Raw genomic sequence first — 17,020 nt, forward strand, 5'->3', positions numbered from 1 at the left:
CTGTTCTTTGCTACCTTTCGACTAAGTTTCTAAAACTATATTTTTGACATTTGTGAATTCACTATGTGTCTATCACGACATCATGAAGACAGTGGGTTAAGGGCATAGTGAAGTATATACATAAAGAGAAGGAAGTCTGCATTTATCCAGGAAGCTGAAACTTGAAGTGGAACAAAAGTTACCTAGCCATTACTGACTAACTGTTCTCTCTGTGTGTTTACTAAATCATTTGCTTATATGAAATTATCTTTTCAGTTTAGGAGCTGTGAGCCAAGTGAAGGAGACCAGCTTCAGCCCGTGGTGAGATTACCAAGATGAACTCAAATGCTTCACAGACCAATCACCATAGCTTCATTCTGACGGGCATCCCAGGGATGCCAGACAAGAACCCGTGGATGGCCTTTCCCCTGGGATTTCTCTACACGCTAACCCTCCTGGGAAATGGTACCATTCTAGCAGTTGTCAAGGTAGAGCAGAACCTCCATGAGCCTATGTACTACTTCCTCTGCATCTTGGCTCTGACTGACGTTAGTCTCTCCATGTCTACCTTGCCCTCTATGCTCAGTATCTTCTGGTTCAATTCCCCTGAGATTCCCTTTGATGCATGCGTCACACAGATGTTCTTCATCCATGGATTTGGAGTAGTAGAATCTGGAGTCTTAGTGTCCATGGCCTTTGACAGATTTGTGGCTATCCGAGACCCACTGCATTATGCTTCCATCCTCACTCATGGCCTTATTGGAAAGATTGGACTAGTTGTTTTGGCCCGGGCAGTCTGTGTTGTCTTTCCTGTGCCCTTTCTTATAAAGCGGCTGCCCTTCTGTCATTCCAATGTCTTATCTCATTCATACTGTCTTCACCAAGATGCAATGAGGTTAGCCTGTGCCAGCACCCGCGTCAACAGTCTCTATGGCCTCATTGTTGTCATCCTCACATTAGGGCTTGATGCTCTCATCATTCTCTTCTCTTATGTACTCATCCTGAAGACAGTGCTGGGCATTGCCTCCAGAGCTGAGAGACTCAAAGCCCTCAACACCTGCCTCTCTCACATCTGTGCTGTGCTTCTCTTTTATATTCCTCTCATTGGTGCCACCATGGTCCACAGATTTGGGAAACATTTATCGCCAGTTGTGCACATGTTCATGGCTAATATTTACCTTCTCCTTCCCCCTGTGCTAAACCCCATTGTCTACAGTGTGAAGACCAAGCCGATACGTAGACGGATCATCCAAGTGTTCCGGGGGAGAAAGAACATGGCCTAGTGGGATGGAGTCCTGTACCAGATCTATAATAGGTAGACAGTGGGAAAACCAATAGTTTCACATTTAGAAGCTATGGTGAAATCAGATTTTACCCATCCAGTAGAATACAAGGTCAAGAAAGGTTTGTGCAAATAAAACACATATACTTCTTGTTCTGTTTTACATTTTGTAATGTAGACCTTTCATATGTGGCACCATAAAATCCAGTTTAATTTAGCAATATACTTTTTATTCTTTAAAAGTAGAGATGAACATAAGCTATGACAAATTGTTTAGATAAATAATATAACCATTCATTCTTATACTGTTAAGAATTACTTTAATTGTGTAGTTGTCCATCAGTTGTTTGTATTCTTGGAAGTAACTTCTTTTAAATGTATTGGTTCTCCAACTAATTACAACTTATATTTACTTATCAATTAAGTAATAATTATACCAAGAAAGAGACAATATGTCCTATAGTAATTTTGAAGAAATAGATATGTAAAATACTCTTTTGATCTTGGGACCAGGCCCCTAGAAAAGGCTAGCCAATTCCAAGAGGTCAGTCCTAAACACATTTGAGCAAATGATCTCAGCACCCTGTATTTATTAATGCATATACACATATGTAATGATTATAATTAAATAATTAGAGGCTATGAGTTTGATAAGGAGTGGAAGAAACACAGGAAGAATTGGAGGAAGGAAAGGGAGAATGAGAATATTGTAAATACATAACTTATGTATGGAAATTCTGCCAAACAAATAAATAAAATTAAAATATTTATTTTTAAGTAGAGAAAAGAAAACTGTTGTAGTATCAAACTACATTTCTCTATATCTATGTGTCTATTGAATGACGTGTGTTTATGACATACTGAAAACAGATACATGTGTGATTTTTATTATCTGCTTTCTTTAGTGGTATCACTTCTTTTTATATTTAACATATTTCTAGATTTTCTATCACACATTTAGGACAGCAATACATGTCCCTTTTCTCTCTTGACCCCAAGAAAATGGAATTTTTTTCTCATACTGGATGATTCCTGCTCTTTGTATAAAGCAAGCAAATTTCTTAATGGAATTGTGTTTTATTGTCTGAGAATTTCATTCATTCATATGTTTTGAAAGAAATCTATAATTCACCCTCTCCTTTAAAATCTTTCTTACATTTACTATCACCTTCTCTTCTCAATCTTATATGATCTTTTTCTTTTCTAAACCACTGGATCCACTCGATACTGGTAGCATGTACCATTTGTAGGGACATGCTCAGAGCATGTGTACCCATCAGAGGCTGCATCCTTTAAGAAAACTGACTCTCTCTTCCTCATATAGCCATTAGATTGGCGAGAGTTCTTCAGGTGGGAGAAAAGGATTTCATGACTACCTCTTCTATCCATACTTGGATTTTGACAAGCTTGATCTTGTGTAGATCTTGTGCATGCAGTCATAGCAACTGTGAATTGTGTGCAATAGCCTTGTTGTATCTGGAAAACACTGTTTTGAAGCAGTCATTCACCACTTTGGGATCTTATAGGCTTCCTGCCACTTCTTCTGAGACATTTTATGAATGTTGAGGGAAAGATGAATGATATATATCCCATTTAGGGCCAAGCACTCCACACCATCTTGTTCTCTACATACTGTGCTTCTCTGTATTAATAGCTGTCTACTTTGATGAGGTTTGAGAAATGCATTAATATATTGGTATAAAGATAAGTAATTAGGAGAAAATTTAACGGTCTATTTAGCAGAATAATAATATTGGGTTCTCTTTTAGAGTCTATGAATCTTTCAGCCACTGGTTTTGCATGTTTAACAGTACTAGAAATGAGTTCTGTTTTTTGGTGAATACCTTAAATCTAATCAGAAAGTGGTTGTGTCTCTACTGCTCCAGTAGCTCTACCTTTTCAGGTTAGGTGTTAATGCAGCCTGCAGTGTTCACATCTGAGTCAGGTTTAAATCCAAGCAGAAAGTGGTTGGTTACTCCTATAACATTTGTGCTGCTGTTGGCACCAGCGGATCTATCTTGCCAGGTCAGTAGTTACTGCAGCCTGCAGTGTTCACATCTGAGTCAGGTTGCTGACTACTATTCTTCAAGAATAGGATACACATCACCTTCCAGAGCCATGGAAACTAGCCACTAAGGAGAAAGCTTCTGGGTCACTACCAGCCTGATTTCTGTGTCCTCTAATTCAAGTATGTGGTATCTTCATCAATAGGGTGTTACTACCAAGTTCTGGAGGGTAAATAAGAACAGTGGCAATACCTTGTAGTGTTTTAATATCTGGGGATCCCAACAACTCAAAAAGAGATAAACACAGGTTTTTAGTTTGACAGCCTATGGTGTCTGGGACAGGCATTACTCCTTTAACTTATTATAAACAAACACTCTATTTAAACTACATTTACATATGCAAAAGTATGTATTTTATGAAGTTTCTAAAGCAGTAGGTTTCTTTATGACCCTTCTAAGGGCTCCTAATGTTGGTTATCCCTTCTTAGCCCCTTCCCATTCCTTATCCCTTAAAATATCCTGTTCAATTCTTCCTCTTTGTTTGTTAATACCATTTGTCATATATCCCTCTCTCCTTTGAAATTACGTTTATGGCATGTTACTTGCTCCCCGATGTCTATGGGATTTCCAGTTTAGTACATATACACATCTAAAAGTTCGATAGTAATTTACTGTACATGAAAGACATGAAGGAGAACATGTTGCATTTATATGTCTGAGTCTTTGTTACTTCAGTCAATATAATGCTTTCTAGATCTCTCTATTTGCATGCAAATTTCAAAATTTATTTTTCTTCATAGCTGGATGAGTTTCCAAAACCTATATGTATCACATTCTCATTGTCCATTCATCAGTTGGTGGGCATCCCACCAACAGGTAGGCTGTTCCCCTTCCTGGTTATTGTGAATAGAGCAGCAGTGAACAGAGATATTAAGCAAGCATCTTATAGTATGAGGAAGAGTTATTTGGGCGTATGTCAGGAGTTGTATAGCTAGACCATATAGAAGATTTATTCATAGATTTTTGAGGAGCCTCCACACTAATATGCATAGTAGCTGTTCCGGTTTGAACTCCTACCCACAGTAAACAAGTGTTCTCTTTCCCCAACATCCAAGAGGGCATTAAAAAAAATGTAGCCATTTCACTTGAGTGTGATCAAATTCCAGTTCTTTTTGAGACAGGGTTTCTCTGTGTAGCCCTGGCTGTCCTGGAATTCACTCTGAAGACCAGGCAGGCTTTGAACTCACAGAGGTCTGCCTGCCTCTGCCTCCCAGGTGCTGGGATTAAATATGCGTGCCACTGCCACTACTGTCCAGTTGAAAACAGTTTTTTTTTTATTATGGCTCTTTTTCTATTGGATAGTTTACATACTTAGATTTCAAATATTATCCCTTTTCCCGGTTCCCTCCTCTCTGATCTCCTCCCAGCCCCCTGTTTCTATGAGGATGTTCTCCCTCCTACCTCAACACCCTGGTATTCCCCTGCACTGAGGAAAAGAGCCTTGACAGGATCAAGAGCTTCTCCTTCTATTGAAACCAGACAATGCCGTCCTCTGTTCCATATGCAGCTGGAGCCATGGGTCTCCTATGTGTACTCTTTGGTTGGTGGTTTAGTCCCTGGGAGCTCCAGAGGGTGGGGTCTGGTTGGTTGATATTGTTGTTCTTCCTATGGGTTTGCAACTCCTTCAGTTCTTTGAGTTCTTTAACTTCTCCATTGGGGTTCCCATGCTTGGTCTGATGGTTAGCTGCAAGTATCTTAAACTGTATCAGTAAGTCTCTGGCAGAGCCTCTCGAGACATTCATATCAGGCTCTTGTCAGCAAGCACTTCTTGGCATCAGCAATAGTTTGGTGGCTGCATATGGGATGGATCCCCAGGTGTGGCAGTCTCTGGGTGGTCTTTCCTTCAGTCTCTGCTCCATTCATCGTCCCTGTTTTTCCTCCTGTGAGTATTTTGTTCCCCCTTCTAAGAAGGACTGACACATCTGCATTCCAGTCTTCCTCCTTCTTGAGCTTCATATGATCTGTGAATTGTATCTTGGATATTCCAAGCTTTTGGGCTAATATCCACTTATCAGCGAGTGCATATCATGTGGGTTTTTTTTGTGACTGGGTTACCTCACTCAGAATGATATTTTCTAGTTCCATCCATTTGCCTAAGAATTTCATGAAGTCATTGTTTTTAATAGCTGAGTAGTATTCCATTGTGTAAATGTACCACATTTTCTGTATCCATTCTTCTGTTGAAGGGCATCTGGGTTCTTTCTAGCTTCTGGCTATTATAAATAAGGCTGCTATGAACATAGTGGAGCAGATGTCCTTGTTATATGTTGGAGCATCTTTTTGGTATATACCCAGAAGTGGTATGGCTGGGTCCTCAGGTCCAGTTTTTTGAGGAACTGCCAGACTGATTTCCAGAGTGGTTGTGTCAGTCTGCAATCCCACCAACAATGGAGGAGTGTTACTCTTTCTCCACATCCTTGCAGCATCTATTGTCACCCGAGTTTTTGATCTTAGTTATTCTGACTGGTGTGAGGTGGAATCTCAGGATTGTTTTGATTTGCATTTTCCTGATGACTGAGAATGTTGAACATTTCTTTAGCCATTCGATATTCCTCAGTTGAGAATTCATTGTTTAGCTCTGTACCACATTTTAAAAATAGGATTATTTGGTTCTCTGGAGTCTAACTTCTTGAGTTCTTTGTATATATTGGATATTAGTCCTCTATCCGGGATGTAGGATTGATAAAGATCTTTTTCCAATCTGTTGGTTGTCATTTTGTCCTATTGACAGTGTCCTTTGTCTTACAGAAGCTTTGCAATTTTATGAGGTCCCATTTGTCGATTCTTGATCTTAGAGCATAAGCCATTGGTGTTCTGTTTAGGAAAATTTCCCCTGTACCTATATTTTAGAGGCTCTTCCCAATTTTCTCTTCTATTAGTTTCAATGTATTTTATTTTATGTGTAGGTCTTTGATCCACTTGGACTTGAGCTTTGTACAAGGAGATAAGAATGGGTTGATTTGCATTCTTTTACATGCTGACTTCCAGTTGAACCAGCGCCATTCATTGCAAATGCTTTATTTATTAAAATAGCTTCAACATCTTTGTCAAAGTTCGAGTGACCATAGGTTTGTGGGTTCACTTCTGGGTCTTCAATTCTATTCCATTGATCTACCTGCCTGTCTCTGTACCGATACCATGCAGTTTTTTGTTTTTTAATAATGAATCCTTTGTAATACTGCTTGAGGTCAGGGATGGTATTTCCCCCAGAAGTTCTTTCATTGTTGAGGATAGTTTTCCATATCCTGTTATTTTTTTGTTATTCCAAGTGAATTTGTAAATTGCTCTTTCTAACTCTATGAAGAATTGAGTTGGAATTTTGTTGGGGATTGCATTGAATCTGCAGATTGCTTTTGGCAAGATGGCCAATTTTGCTGTATCAATCCTACCAATCCATGAGCATGGGAGATCTTTCCATTTTCTGAGATCTTCTTCGATTTCTTTCTGCAGAGACTTGAAGTTTTTGTCATATAGATCTTTCACTTGTTCGGTTCGAGTCACACCAGGGATTTTTATATTATTCGTGACTATTGTGAAGGGTGTCATTTCCCTAATTTCTTTCTCAGCCTGTTTGTCCTTTGAGTAGAGGAAGGCTACTGATTTGTTTGAGTTAATTTTATATCCAGCCACTTTGCTGAAGTTGTTTATCAGCTGTAGGAGTTTTCTGGTAGAAGTTTTGGGGGGGGGTCAATTAAGTATACTATCATATCACCTCCAAATAGTGATATTTTGACTTCTCCCTTTTCAATTTGTATTCCTTTGACCTCTTTTTGTTGTCTGAGTGCTCTGGCTAGGACTTCAAGTACTATATTGAATAGGTAGGGAGAGAGTGGGCAGCCTTGTCTATTTCCTGATTTTAGTGGGATTGCTTCAAGTTTCTGTCCATATAGTTTGACGTTGGCTACTGGTTTGCTGTATTTGCTCTTACTGTGTTTAGGTATGGGTATTGAATTCCTGATCTTTCTAAGACTTTTATCATGAAGGGGGGTGTTGAATTTTGTCAAATGCTTTCTCAGCATCTAATGAGATGATCAGGTGTTTTTTCTTTTGAGTTTGTTTTTATAATGGGTTACGTTGATTGAATTCTGTATCTTGAACCATCCTTGAATCTCTGGAATGAAACCTACTTGATCATGATGGATGATCATTTTGATGTGTTCTTGGATTCAGTTTGCGACAATTTTATTGAGTACTTTTACATCAATATTCATGACAGAAATTTTCTTTCTTTATATGGTCTTTGTGCGATTTAGGTATAAATGTAATTATGGCTCAAAGAATGAATTGACTAGTGTTTCTTCTTTTTCTATTTTGTGGAATAGTTTGAAGAGTATTGGTATTAGGTTTTCTTTGAAGGTCTGATAGAATTCTTCACTAAACCCATCAGGTCCTGGACTTAGGAGTGAGAGTACTCCTGGGAAATCAGCTCTCTTCAGGCAGATTTTGGGTCTGGTGGGCTGTGGGATAGCCTTAGCTCTGGGCGCAACTGGAGAACCAAAAGCAGTTTTATTTTTGCAATTCTCTGGTGTCTTAGAGCATTGTACTTTCAGAATCCAGGAAACTGTAAAGCAGCCATTGGTGGGGAGGAGAAAAAAAATCTGAACATAAACAATAACTTAGTGATTTCTACTTATTGTTTTGAGAACTCTGTTTTATTCCATGTTTCATTTTTTAAAGCAAATAGTCTGTTTTCTTGGTGGTTTAGTTTTTTGAATTGTTTGATAGTAAAGATTTCTTTTTTGTTTTCTAAATTCTGTAAGCTACCTCTGCATTCAGTTGCACTGTTTTGCTGTACTGAAGCTTTTAGCTTTTTTATGTTCCATTTGCCAATTGGTGTTCTTAATTTCTGTACCACTGAAGTCCTATTCAGAAAGTTCATACATATACCTATGTTTTTAAAATATATTAGTTTTTGTGTTTATAAGTTGAAAGGTGTTCTTTACCTTCTCTTCTAACAAACTCATGGTGTTGAGTTTATGGTGAGGGCCCTGTTCCATTTTGAGTTGAGTTTTGTACAAAGTGAGAGCTTCATTCCTCTGCACACTGCTATCAAGTCTGACTAATGCCATTAATCTTTTCTCCTTGTGTTCTTTGGGCCTCTTTGTCAAAAAGTGAGGTGGATATAGAACTGTGGGCTCATTTCTGGACCCTCAGATCTATCCCATTGATCAATGTGTCTGTTCTTATGCCAGTATCATGCCATGTCTTATAACAATGGCTTATAACTTAAAGTCAGGAATGGTAACAACTGTTTTGGCTATCATGGTTTCTTGAATTTTAAGGTTATCTTTTCAATTTCTGTGAAAAATATATAGATTGCTTTTGATAGGCTGTTTGTCTTCACAATAAGGGACAAGAAGTTAGATAGATTCTCTGATAGGCAGATAGACTGGGAGAGGGACCATGACTAGGCAATATAGGTGGTAAACTTTCAACATGGCCAGCTTCTTCCTTTCCTTACCCCCTCCAGACCAGAGACAAAAGCTTGGCAGCTTTAAAAAAAAAGGTCACTGAGCCACCAACCAGGCAGCATACACTAGCAAGAATGACCCCACCCCCACCCCCTGCCAGGGCCAGCCCCACAAGGGTTTTCTTTTTTGTCGGTTCTTCCTGAGGCAGCAGAGGGGGAGGAATGTTGGCGGAGGGTAAGACTTTGTCTTACAAGATATTTTGGGTTGCTGTATAGACTTAGATAAGTAAATTACTTACTATAAGTTACTATGTTACTATAGCTGACCTGTCATTTGCCTTCCTCTGGGCCAGAAACTGCAGTCTCTGGCACTTAGCACCTCTTCCTCAAATAGCAAAGGATTGAGTACATAGCCTTTGTACTATTTCAGTAGGAACTGCTAGGCTCTAACTTTCAGCCTGCTAGTCTGAGGTCACAGGAAGAAAAAGGGACACTTTGGAAAGTTATTACTGTGTTTATTACTATGTTGTAAAAAGTTTCCTATGAAGGCTATCTAAGGGGGAAATCAGAAAGATCCTAAGTGGGGTGTGGCATGGGGGGATGGGTAGAGAAAAATTCTTCTAAGAGAAAAAAGTTCCTTCTATCTCTTTGTCCTCAGTATTTACACATCTTTCAGAATACATGATCACATGCTATAAGGTTCATTACAAGTTCACACAAAGAGTCAAATCATAAATTGAAATAGAAGTTTACAACAGAGAATGTTTACATGCATATCCATTAGGATTAATTCTCTGGCTAAACATCCATCTTCTGTCACTGTTCCACAAGTTCACTGAAGGTTTAAAACCATAAGTAAGTTATTAGTGAAGTTTTGTATAGGATAAACCCAGTCAATATTTTATCATCTGTCCTAGCACCTATAAAACAATCTTAGCTCCCTTTTATGACCTTTGGCTAATTGTTTTACAATCTCTTGGAATGTGCTCTCAGTAGGAGAAAGTCTGGTTACTATCTAAGAGCAATTAAACTGGTGACACTTGGGAGACTGCTGGCAGAGTTCTCACTGCAGTTTTGACTATCAGAAAAGGACCACATAGCAGCAGTCCCACAATTTAGAGCTTAATAACCACTGGCATATTTTAGGAATTCTTATAGGATCATTATTAGGATTAAAAAGAAGTCATCTATTTGTCTATGTAGCATCATTACAAGATGGCACATCTTCGTAGATATGCAGAGATCTGCTCCAAAGGGGTGGGCTATTACTTAATGATTGTTATATATGTTTAATAATAACAGGAAAAGCATATTAATAGCAGGAATCTTGCCTAAAATGAATTCCCTTACAGCCTTGCTTAATAAGGGTGAACCTGTTGCAGATTATATAATAATCTGAGTAGGCCATCTCAGGGACATCACCTGCTAGTTATTAGCTTGTCCCATTATGGCTCCTGACATCCCCCCACGTATACAGCAGAGGCCTGGTCTGGCCTCAGTGAGAGAAGATGAGCCAAATCCTCAAGAGACTTGAGGCCCCAGGGAAGGGAAAGGTCTGGTGGGGGAGCACCCTCTTGGAGTCAAAGGGGAGGGAGAGTGGGATGAGGAATTGTGGGGGGAGGTTACTGGAGGGGGGAATGGCTAGACTGTAAAAAATGCACTAATAATTAAAAAAAGGTCTTTTAGCTTCTTGTCTCTAATCATCAAGACCTCTGCTAATGGACTGGATCAAGAAGTTCAAGGCTGATTCAGACGTGTTACACAAAAGCTGTGGGCCAACCAACCATCCTACCTTTCTTCAAACTGATCAACTAGAAATTAGAAGAGAAAAACTCTTCAGAGATTTAAAAACCCAAAACCAAAAACCCAAACAAACAAACAAACAAAAACAGCCTTTGGATTTTGAGAAGAGTATTTTTTTTTTTTGGCTCCTGTGGGAGGGTCTTTATCCATGTGAGTCTGTGGCAAGTGTCTTTTCTCACCCCCAATAAATGCCTTCACCTGCTGATTCTATTTGCCCCTCTTTATGGTGTTCAAGTTTTCTTCACTGCTGCCTATTGCACTTGAGGTTTTTCCTGCCCTTTAAGTCTTTAATTAACAAGGAAAATGGACCCCATCAAGATCCCCAACTTTATCAACAATATTAATCCTATCAATCTATGAGTATTGGAATTCTCTCTATCTTTTGGTTCCAAAACCACTAACTACTATCTTACTTTTTACACATTTATTCAGCTGTGTATGCTAGGCAAGTGTTCTACCACTGAACTATGTGCTCAGACCCACACATAGTACTTCTTTGTTTTAGAGATAGGATCTCACTGTATAGCTCTGGCTAACCTGGACCTCATGATGTAGACCAGGCTAGTCTTGAACTCAGAGACACTTGTCTATTCAAAGAGAATTTTCCACAGTATGCCATGAGAAATACTTAATGGATAAAGTCCATCATGAACCTCCAGGAGAGACTGAGGAATACTGAAGTGAATTTAAGAGATCAGTTATATGATTAGTGTGAACAGTTGTTAAGCATTGTGAGATGTACCAATGACTAGACTCTAACTCTGATTTCTCTTTCTAGCTCTATGACTTCTGCACATCTCACCTATAACATGTAGACATCGTGATGGTAGCAAAAGCAGAGGGTCAAGAATGGAATGAGAAAGCACCCTGAAAAAAATCTCTCTGGGGGGCCTGGCACATCCAGGTTTTCCATCAAACCTTTTGTTTTCTTTCAGGATGAACTCTATATTCTCAGTCTGGTGTTTAGGTATCCTCTGAGACCTAAAGAAACTAACCTACTAGGCGTCTGACTCATCCTGTAGTCTGGAAAGATCCATATGGAACCCAGACAAAAGCCAGTACTCTGGAGGATTTATAGTGTTTAGCTGTTAGGCAGAGGCCAAGGGACATTGGGTGTCCAGGGAAAAAGCAGGATCATAGAGTGATGGGGAGGAGAGATCCCAGTGGGAGGTCTTGGAAAAGGACAATTCTCAACTCGACTCTCCATTGTTTTCTTTGGTCTCTTGTGGTGGTGCTTACTGCTTCTGAGAAGGATCCTGAAAAAAATCTCATTTCTTCTGGGTGAAAGAAATATGTATCACCACACATAGATAATTTGAGAAAGTTAGGTAAACAGAACGCTGTAGGTAATTGAAAAGGGAGGTTGGACTGCTGCAACCTCTAGGTCATGATTGCCCTGGAAAGGAGGATTCAAATGGTCTGTCAAGAGGTTGGCTAGGTTTGGAAGGTGCGGCTAACACCAAAGGCTCCCTCTCAGAGTGTGAGAGATTGGAAGAGATGGGAGAGCGAACAGGAATGAAGAGCTTCTTATGTTTAAGGCAATCAGAAGTGAAAAGTCCAACTTTGGAAGAACGAAGAGACAGTTTTTAAAAGCCAAAGAGGAGCTATGAGAAAAGACCACGCAAAGTAGGCTGAGCACCAGTGTGTTTGGGTGGTGGGAGAGGCACAGGGGCAGGCACACAGAATTCCCATTGGCAGCAAGGCTTCATTCAGATGCGATGCATGCAGTTCACTTTCACCTTCTATGGGATTAAAAAACTGAAGGACTAAGGAGCCAGCTACTGATGCTGAAAGGAGTCACAAGGTGGCAGCAGATCTTGCAGAGAGGCCACTGTTGATCTTCAAAGAGAAGAACAACATAGGTTGAGTGAGATAAAAAAAATTAAAAAAAAACAAATTTTTAATTTTGGAAAAGACTTGTAACACATGCAACTTCTATTAGCAATGATTAGTAGGAAAAGATTTAGATCATGGGAAAGTGTGACAAGGTGAAGTTGTCAGGGCTGGAGAGAAGAAGAGTGGGCAGGGCATGAGTAGACCATGCCCTTGGCAGAAGGAAGATTTCTATCAAGCAATCAGGAGATGACAATCTTGGGTCAAAGATGAATGGGGCAGTAGGAACTGTGGATCTCTAGAGGTAGTTTTGCTGAACCCTGAATTTGTGGCACTCAGGGCAGACCCAGCAGCATAGAATATCCTGCTTGTATCCCTGAGTGAGATATCTTCCAATTGCAGATCAAAGGGTGATAGGAGAAAACTTTCAGGGAATTCAGGCTTTAAAACATAGTCTTGGAATCACACTTACATGGTTACGTTTGTTATTTGGAACGACTTATAGGTTTAAGCCATTCAAACAGTCTTTTTAAAATTAGTTATACTTTATTGCATACCTGTGTACCAAGCATCTTGTTAAACAATAAACATCTTTCAATATAGGGGCATCTGCAGTGTTAGTTCATTGTACGGCCAAGAGGAAATCTTCAGGAATACTCATTTAAGTATGCATGGGATAGTCGTCTGGACAAACTGGGTTAAGCAGGATAAGCAATGCTGTTTCTTACTTTCTACCTTTATTAAACATCTATTGCTCAAACCAGCATTAGGATCCCTTTGCCTAGCTTTTCATTTAAGTTAAAAACCTCTTTGATTGGGAGTGGATGATCATTTCTATCTAACAATGTGCAGGGTAAGGGCTGGAAGGTTTGCCTGATTTGATCAAGGCAATTTGGCTAGCAAGTGACTAATGAGGTTTTTCACTCTACATAGTAAAATTTTTGAGTTCTACTGTTAAACATTTTGTTTTTCTGTCTCTAAACCACAGAGCTCTAATAACCCATTTTACATGTGACAACAGAAGGATTTTTTTCCCTGTGCTTTACGAGGAACTCAGGCTTTCTAAAAGATCTACCAACATTACCAGGTCTGAATCAAATCAAAGGGGACCTTTGTGATGTGTTCTCAGAATACTGTGGGTCTCTTACGGTACTTACGTATGTAAGTAAACTCACAGAAACTGAGCAACGTAAAGGGAAGGGAAGTAAAGGATTATAGCACAGAAATGTGATAGCAGTGTTGTTCTTTTGTTTTAGGATGTCTGGAAAAGTCATTATATATCCTGTGCCCTGACACAACCTAAATGAGGAAAATGCAGGGCCAAGGCAAACACTGCCAAGGTTGGAGCTCGGCTCCCAGAGTCGTAGAGTAGTAAATCTCTTTTCTTTACTGTACAGGTCAGCCTATAATACTTTTTTGGGGTAAGTGTCCATAATTGTTTTCTTGACCTCAATGCTGTTAAATACACTGTCAGGAGTTAGTACTGGAAAGACCTAGATGGGAACCTCAACGGGACTGAATGATGCTATATGATATAAGATGAAGAATCATATCATTTAAGTACTTAAGTCAATTGTTTTATTTAGATATATATGTACATTACAAATGTAGATATTCACTCATGAATACTGTTTCTCATCTTGGTATAATCATGTACTGTTTTCATTAAAACATGCTTTACTTACACAAGGATAAAATTTCTTGGAGTGCCTTGGTAGCTTATCATGAAAAGGGGCAAACCATATTGAAGAAGCAGAAGGAGGTTCGTCTTTATGTGTGTATGAGGGGTTAGTATGTAATTGCTTTGGCTAGTAATTGAAACTACTTCAAGGAAATTGAGCCTCAAATTTAGAAAACTATAAATATTTCAACAACATTGGCTATATGGAAAGTGATTATGTCATTTTAATGGCCTTATTTACTGAACCTATACTTTCCATATAATGCACTTCTGACTGACAGGAATATGTTTTCATCATTTATCTAGGTACTAGTCCAAGGAGACATGATATGACATTTGATCTCAATAAGTCTAATTCAGTAATCATGAGAATAAAAGGTAAACTCTTCTTATTCATTTTGTAGAAATATCTGACTATAAGGAATACATAAAATGTTATCACTCAACCTTGTTCCACAGGCTAGGATCACACAAAATTACAAATTAAAGACACATATTTGAGTGCGTACCATAATCAACAGGTAGACTATTGGAATCATCAATTTAACATCATTATGAATCAATATGATTTTATGGAAGCTTGAAGTAAAAATAAACATGCAATACTTACATGGGAATAGCTGGGAAGAGAGAGTGGTGAGATAGAGAGGGAGAGAGAGGAAAAAAGAGAGTGACAGAAAAAAGAGAGAGGCAGAAGGATACAGAGTTTGAAAGATATAGACAGACAGATAGAGGGGCAGAGAGAGAAAAAGAGAGAGAGAGAGAGAGAGAGAGAGAGAGAGAGAGAGAGAAAGATAGAGACATAGAAAGACAGGAAGGAGATAGAGGGAGGAAGAAGGAGGGCTGGAGGGATAGGGAGAGGGGGAAGAAGGAAGGGATAGAGGGAGGAAGGGAGAGAGAGAGAGGAAAACTGATCTTTAAGATGGGAATAGATGTTAATAAAGCACACAATCTTTACACAGGTTAATGTTAATATTTAATGTTAATTTTAGGTCATGAAAAATATCACCAAGATGAAAATACCTCAACAATTTGTGAACCTCACACCCAGTAATCTATTTTATAAGAACGCCACCTCTCTTATAATATCTTGCAAGTTAACAGGAGAGCAGTCTGACCAGTGATGCCGGGTCCATCCTACAACCACACAGTGGGATCCCCTGGCACCTTCTTCCTCTTGGGCGTCCCAGGCTTACAGTCTTCCTATCTTTGGCTGGCCATCTCACTGAGTGCCATGTACAGCACAGCCCTCTTAGGAAATACCCTCATCATCGCTGTGATCTGCATGGATCCCACTCTACAAGAGCCCATGTACTTCTTCCTATGTGTTCTGGCTGCTGTGGATGTTGTTATGGCTTCTTCTGTGGTACCTAAGATGGTGAGCATCTTCAGTTCAGGAGACAGCTCCATCAGCTTTAACGCCTGTTTCACTCAGATGTACTTTGTCCACGCAGCCACTGCTGTGGAGACAGGACTGCTGCTGGCCATGGCTTTTGATCGCTATGTGGCCATCTGCAAGCCCCTACATTATATGAGAATTCTCACCCCTCATGTGATGCTGGGAATTAGTGTGACAATCACCATTAGAGCTGCTGTTTTTATGACTCCCCTGAGTTGGATGTTGAGCCATTTGCCTTTTTGTGCCTCCAATGTTCCTCACTCCTACTGTGAACACATGGCAGTGGCCAAGTTAGCATGTGATGACCCCATGCCTAGCAGTCTCTACAGTTTGATTTTTTCCTCCATCATTGTGGGCTCAGATGTGACCTTCATTTCTGCCTCTTATGCTTTGATTCTCAAGGCAGTTTTTGGTCTGTCCTCAAAGAATGCACAGTGGAAGGCATTGAGTACATGTGCGTCTCATGTTGGGGTCATGGCGCTGTACTATCTCCCTGGGATGGCATCCATCTATGTGGCCTGGCTAGGGCAGGATGCAGTTCCCCTGCACACTCAAGTGCTGTTAGCGGACTTGTACCTGATCATCCCACCCACCTTAAACCCTATCATTTATGGCATTAGGACCAGACAAATCCGGGAGCGGCTATGGCGTCTGCTGACATGTTGCTTCTCTCAACAGTCCACTTAAGGCTCATGAGCACGAAGCTTCTCAGACCTCAAGTGTTCCAATCACCACAAGGAGGACTTTGAGATCTATGGACGTGGACTACTTTTCAGGTGCGGAGTGTCCTTACCTAATGCTTCAACGTCTCACTAGAGTTTGACTCCGTTTTCTGTGTATTTATTTAAAATGCTATCAGATTGAAGTTTGGGCAGAAAATGTGATTTGGTGTTTTGTTTCTGTATTTTTAAAAAATCTTTATTGCAATCCAACATCAGGTCCTTCGCTGATGGAGGTCACTGTGTGTTTTACTTTTTTCCTTACTAGAAATTTTTAGATTTGTTCTTCCTCCATGTTGCGGTGCAGACTGTTGGAGCTTGTTCTCTGACTCACTGATGCTTCCCATGCTTGTCCCTTAGGCAGAAACCTCTTCCACCTAAAACAGATTTTAGTTTATCTGTGTGAACTTTGGGTCTAATGGATGAATTGGAAAAAGGAATCCAAACCACAGTGAAAAACAAACGAACAAAAAACCTAATTAACAACACGGGATGGAGAGAATCATGCCTGGGTCCAACTCCCTTCCGATAGCCACATGGTTTTATTGGGCAGAGACACATGTATTTGATTCTTAATGAAAATGAAAGTCTTAATGAGATTAATTCTGACATTAAAATTCAAAGCGCTAGGAGAAACTGCAATAGCATTGACTAACTGTTTCCTTGATTAGCATGATGTATCCTCCATCTCTTCAGATTGACTTTAGTTTTAAGTCTACCAAAAATATCGGTGTAGTACTGACACAAAGAGGAACCAGAGGAACAGAACAGCGAGCTCAGCCCAAACTCTGAGGTATATTTGGTTAATAGATCTGATGCTGTGTATGGTGTTGGGAACACTGGACATT

At 39.7% G+C, this 17,020-nt stretch overlaps 2 protein-coding genes across 2 annotated transcripts; both read left to right on the plus strand.

Moving 5' to 3' along the window:
* Positions 1-314: 314 nt before the first annotated feature.
* On the plus strand, positions 315-1,262 carry Or51h1 (olfactory receptor family 51 subfamily H member 1). The gene has a single exon (NM_001409141.1). It carries the CDS (start codon positions 315-317, stop codon positions 1,260-1,262), a length of 948 nt encoding a protein of 315 aa, NP_001396070.1.
* Positions 1,263-15,177: 13,915 nt separating this feature from the next.
* Positions 15,178-16,140, plus strand: Or52i2 (olfactory receptor family 52 subfamily I member 2). Its single transcript, XM_039097783.2, has one exon. The coding sequence runs from the start codon at positions 15,178-15,180 to the stop codon at positions 16,138-16,140; it is 963 nt and encodes a 320-aa protein (XP_038953711.1).
* Positions 16,141-17,020: the final 880 nt, after the last annotated feature.

Source organism: Rattus norvegicus, chromosome 1, assembly GCF_036323735.1.
Source record: "Rattus norvegicus strain BN/NHsdMcwi chromosome 1, GRCr8, whole genome shotgun sequence".
In the NCBI taxonomy this organism is placed as follows: Eukaryota; Metazoa; Chordata; class Mammalia; order Rodentia; family Muridae; genus Rattus; species Rattus norvegicus.

What these genes read in the sequence shown, in the direction of transcription:
- Or51h1 (NM_001409141.1), top strand. Translation starts at nt 315, where the DNA reads ATGAACTCAAATGCTTCACAGACCAATCACCATAGCTTCATTCTGACG.
- Or52i2 (XM_039097783.2), top strand. Translation starts at nt 15,178, where the DNA reads ATGCCGGGTCCATCCTACAACCACACAGTGGGATCCCCTGGCACCTTC.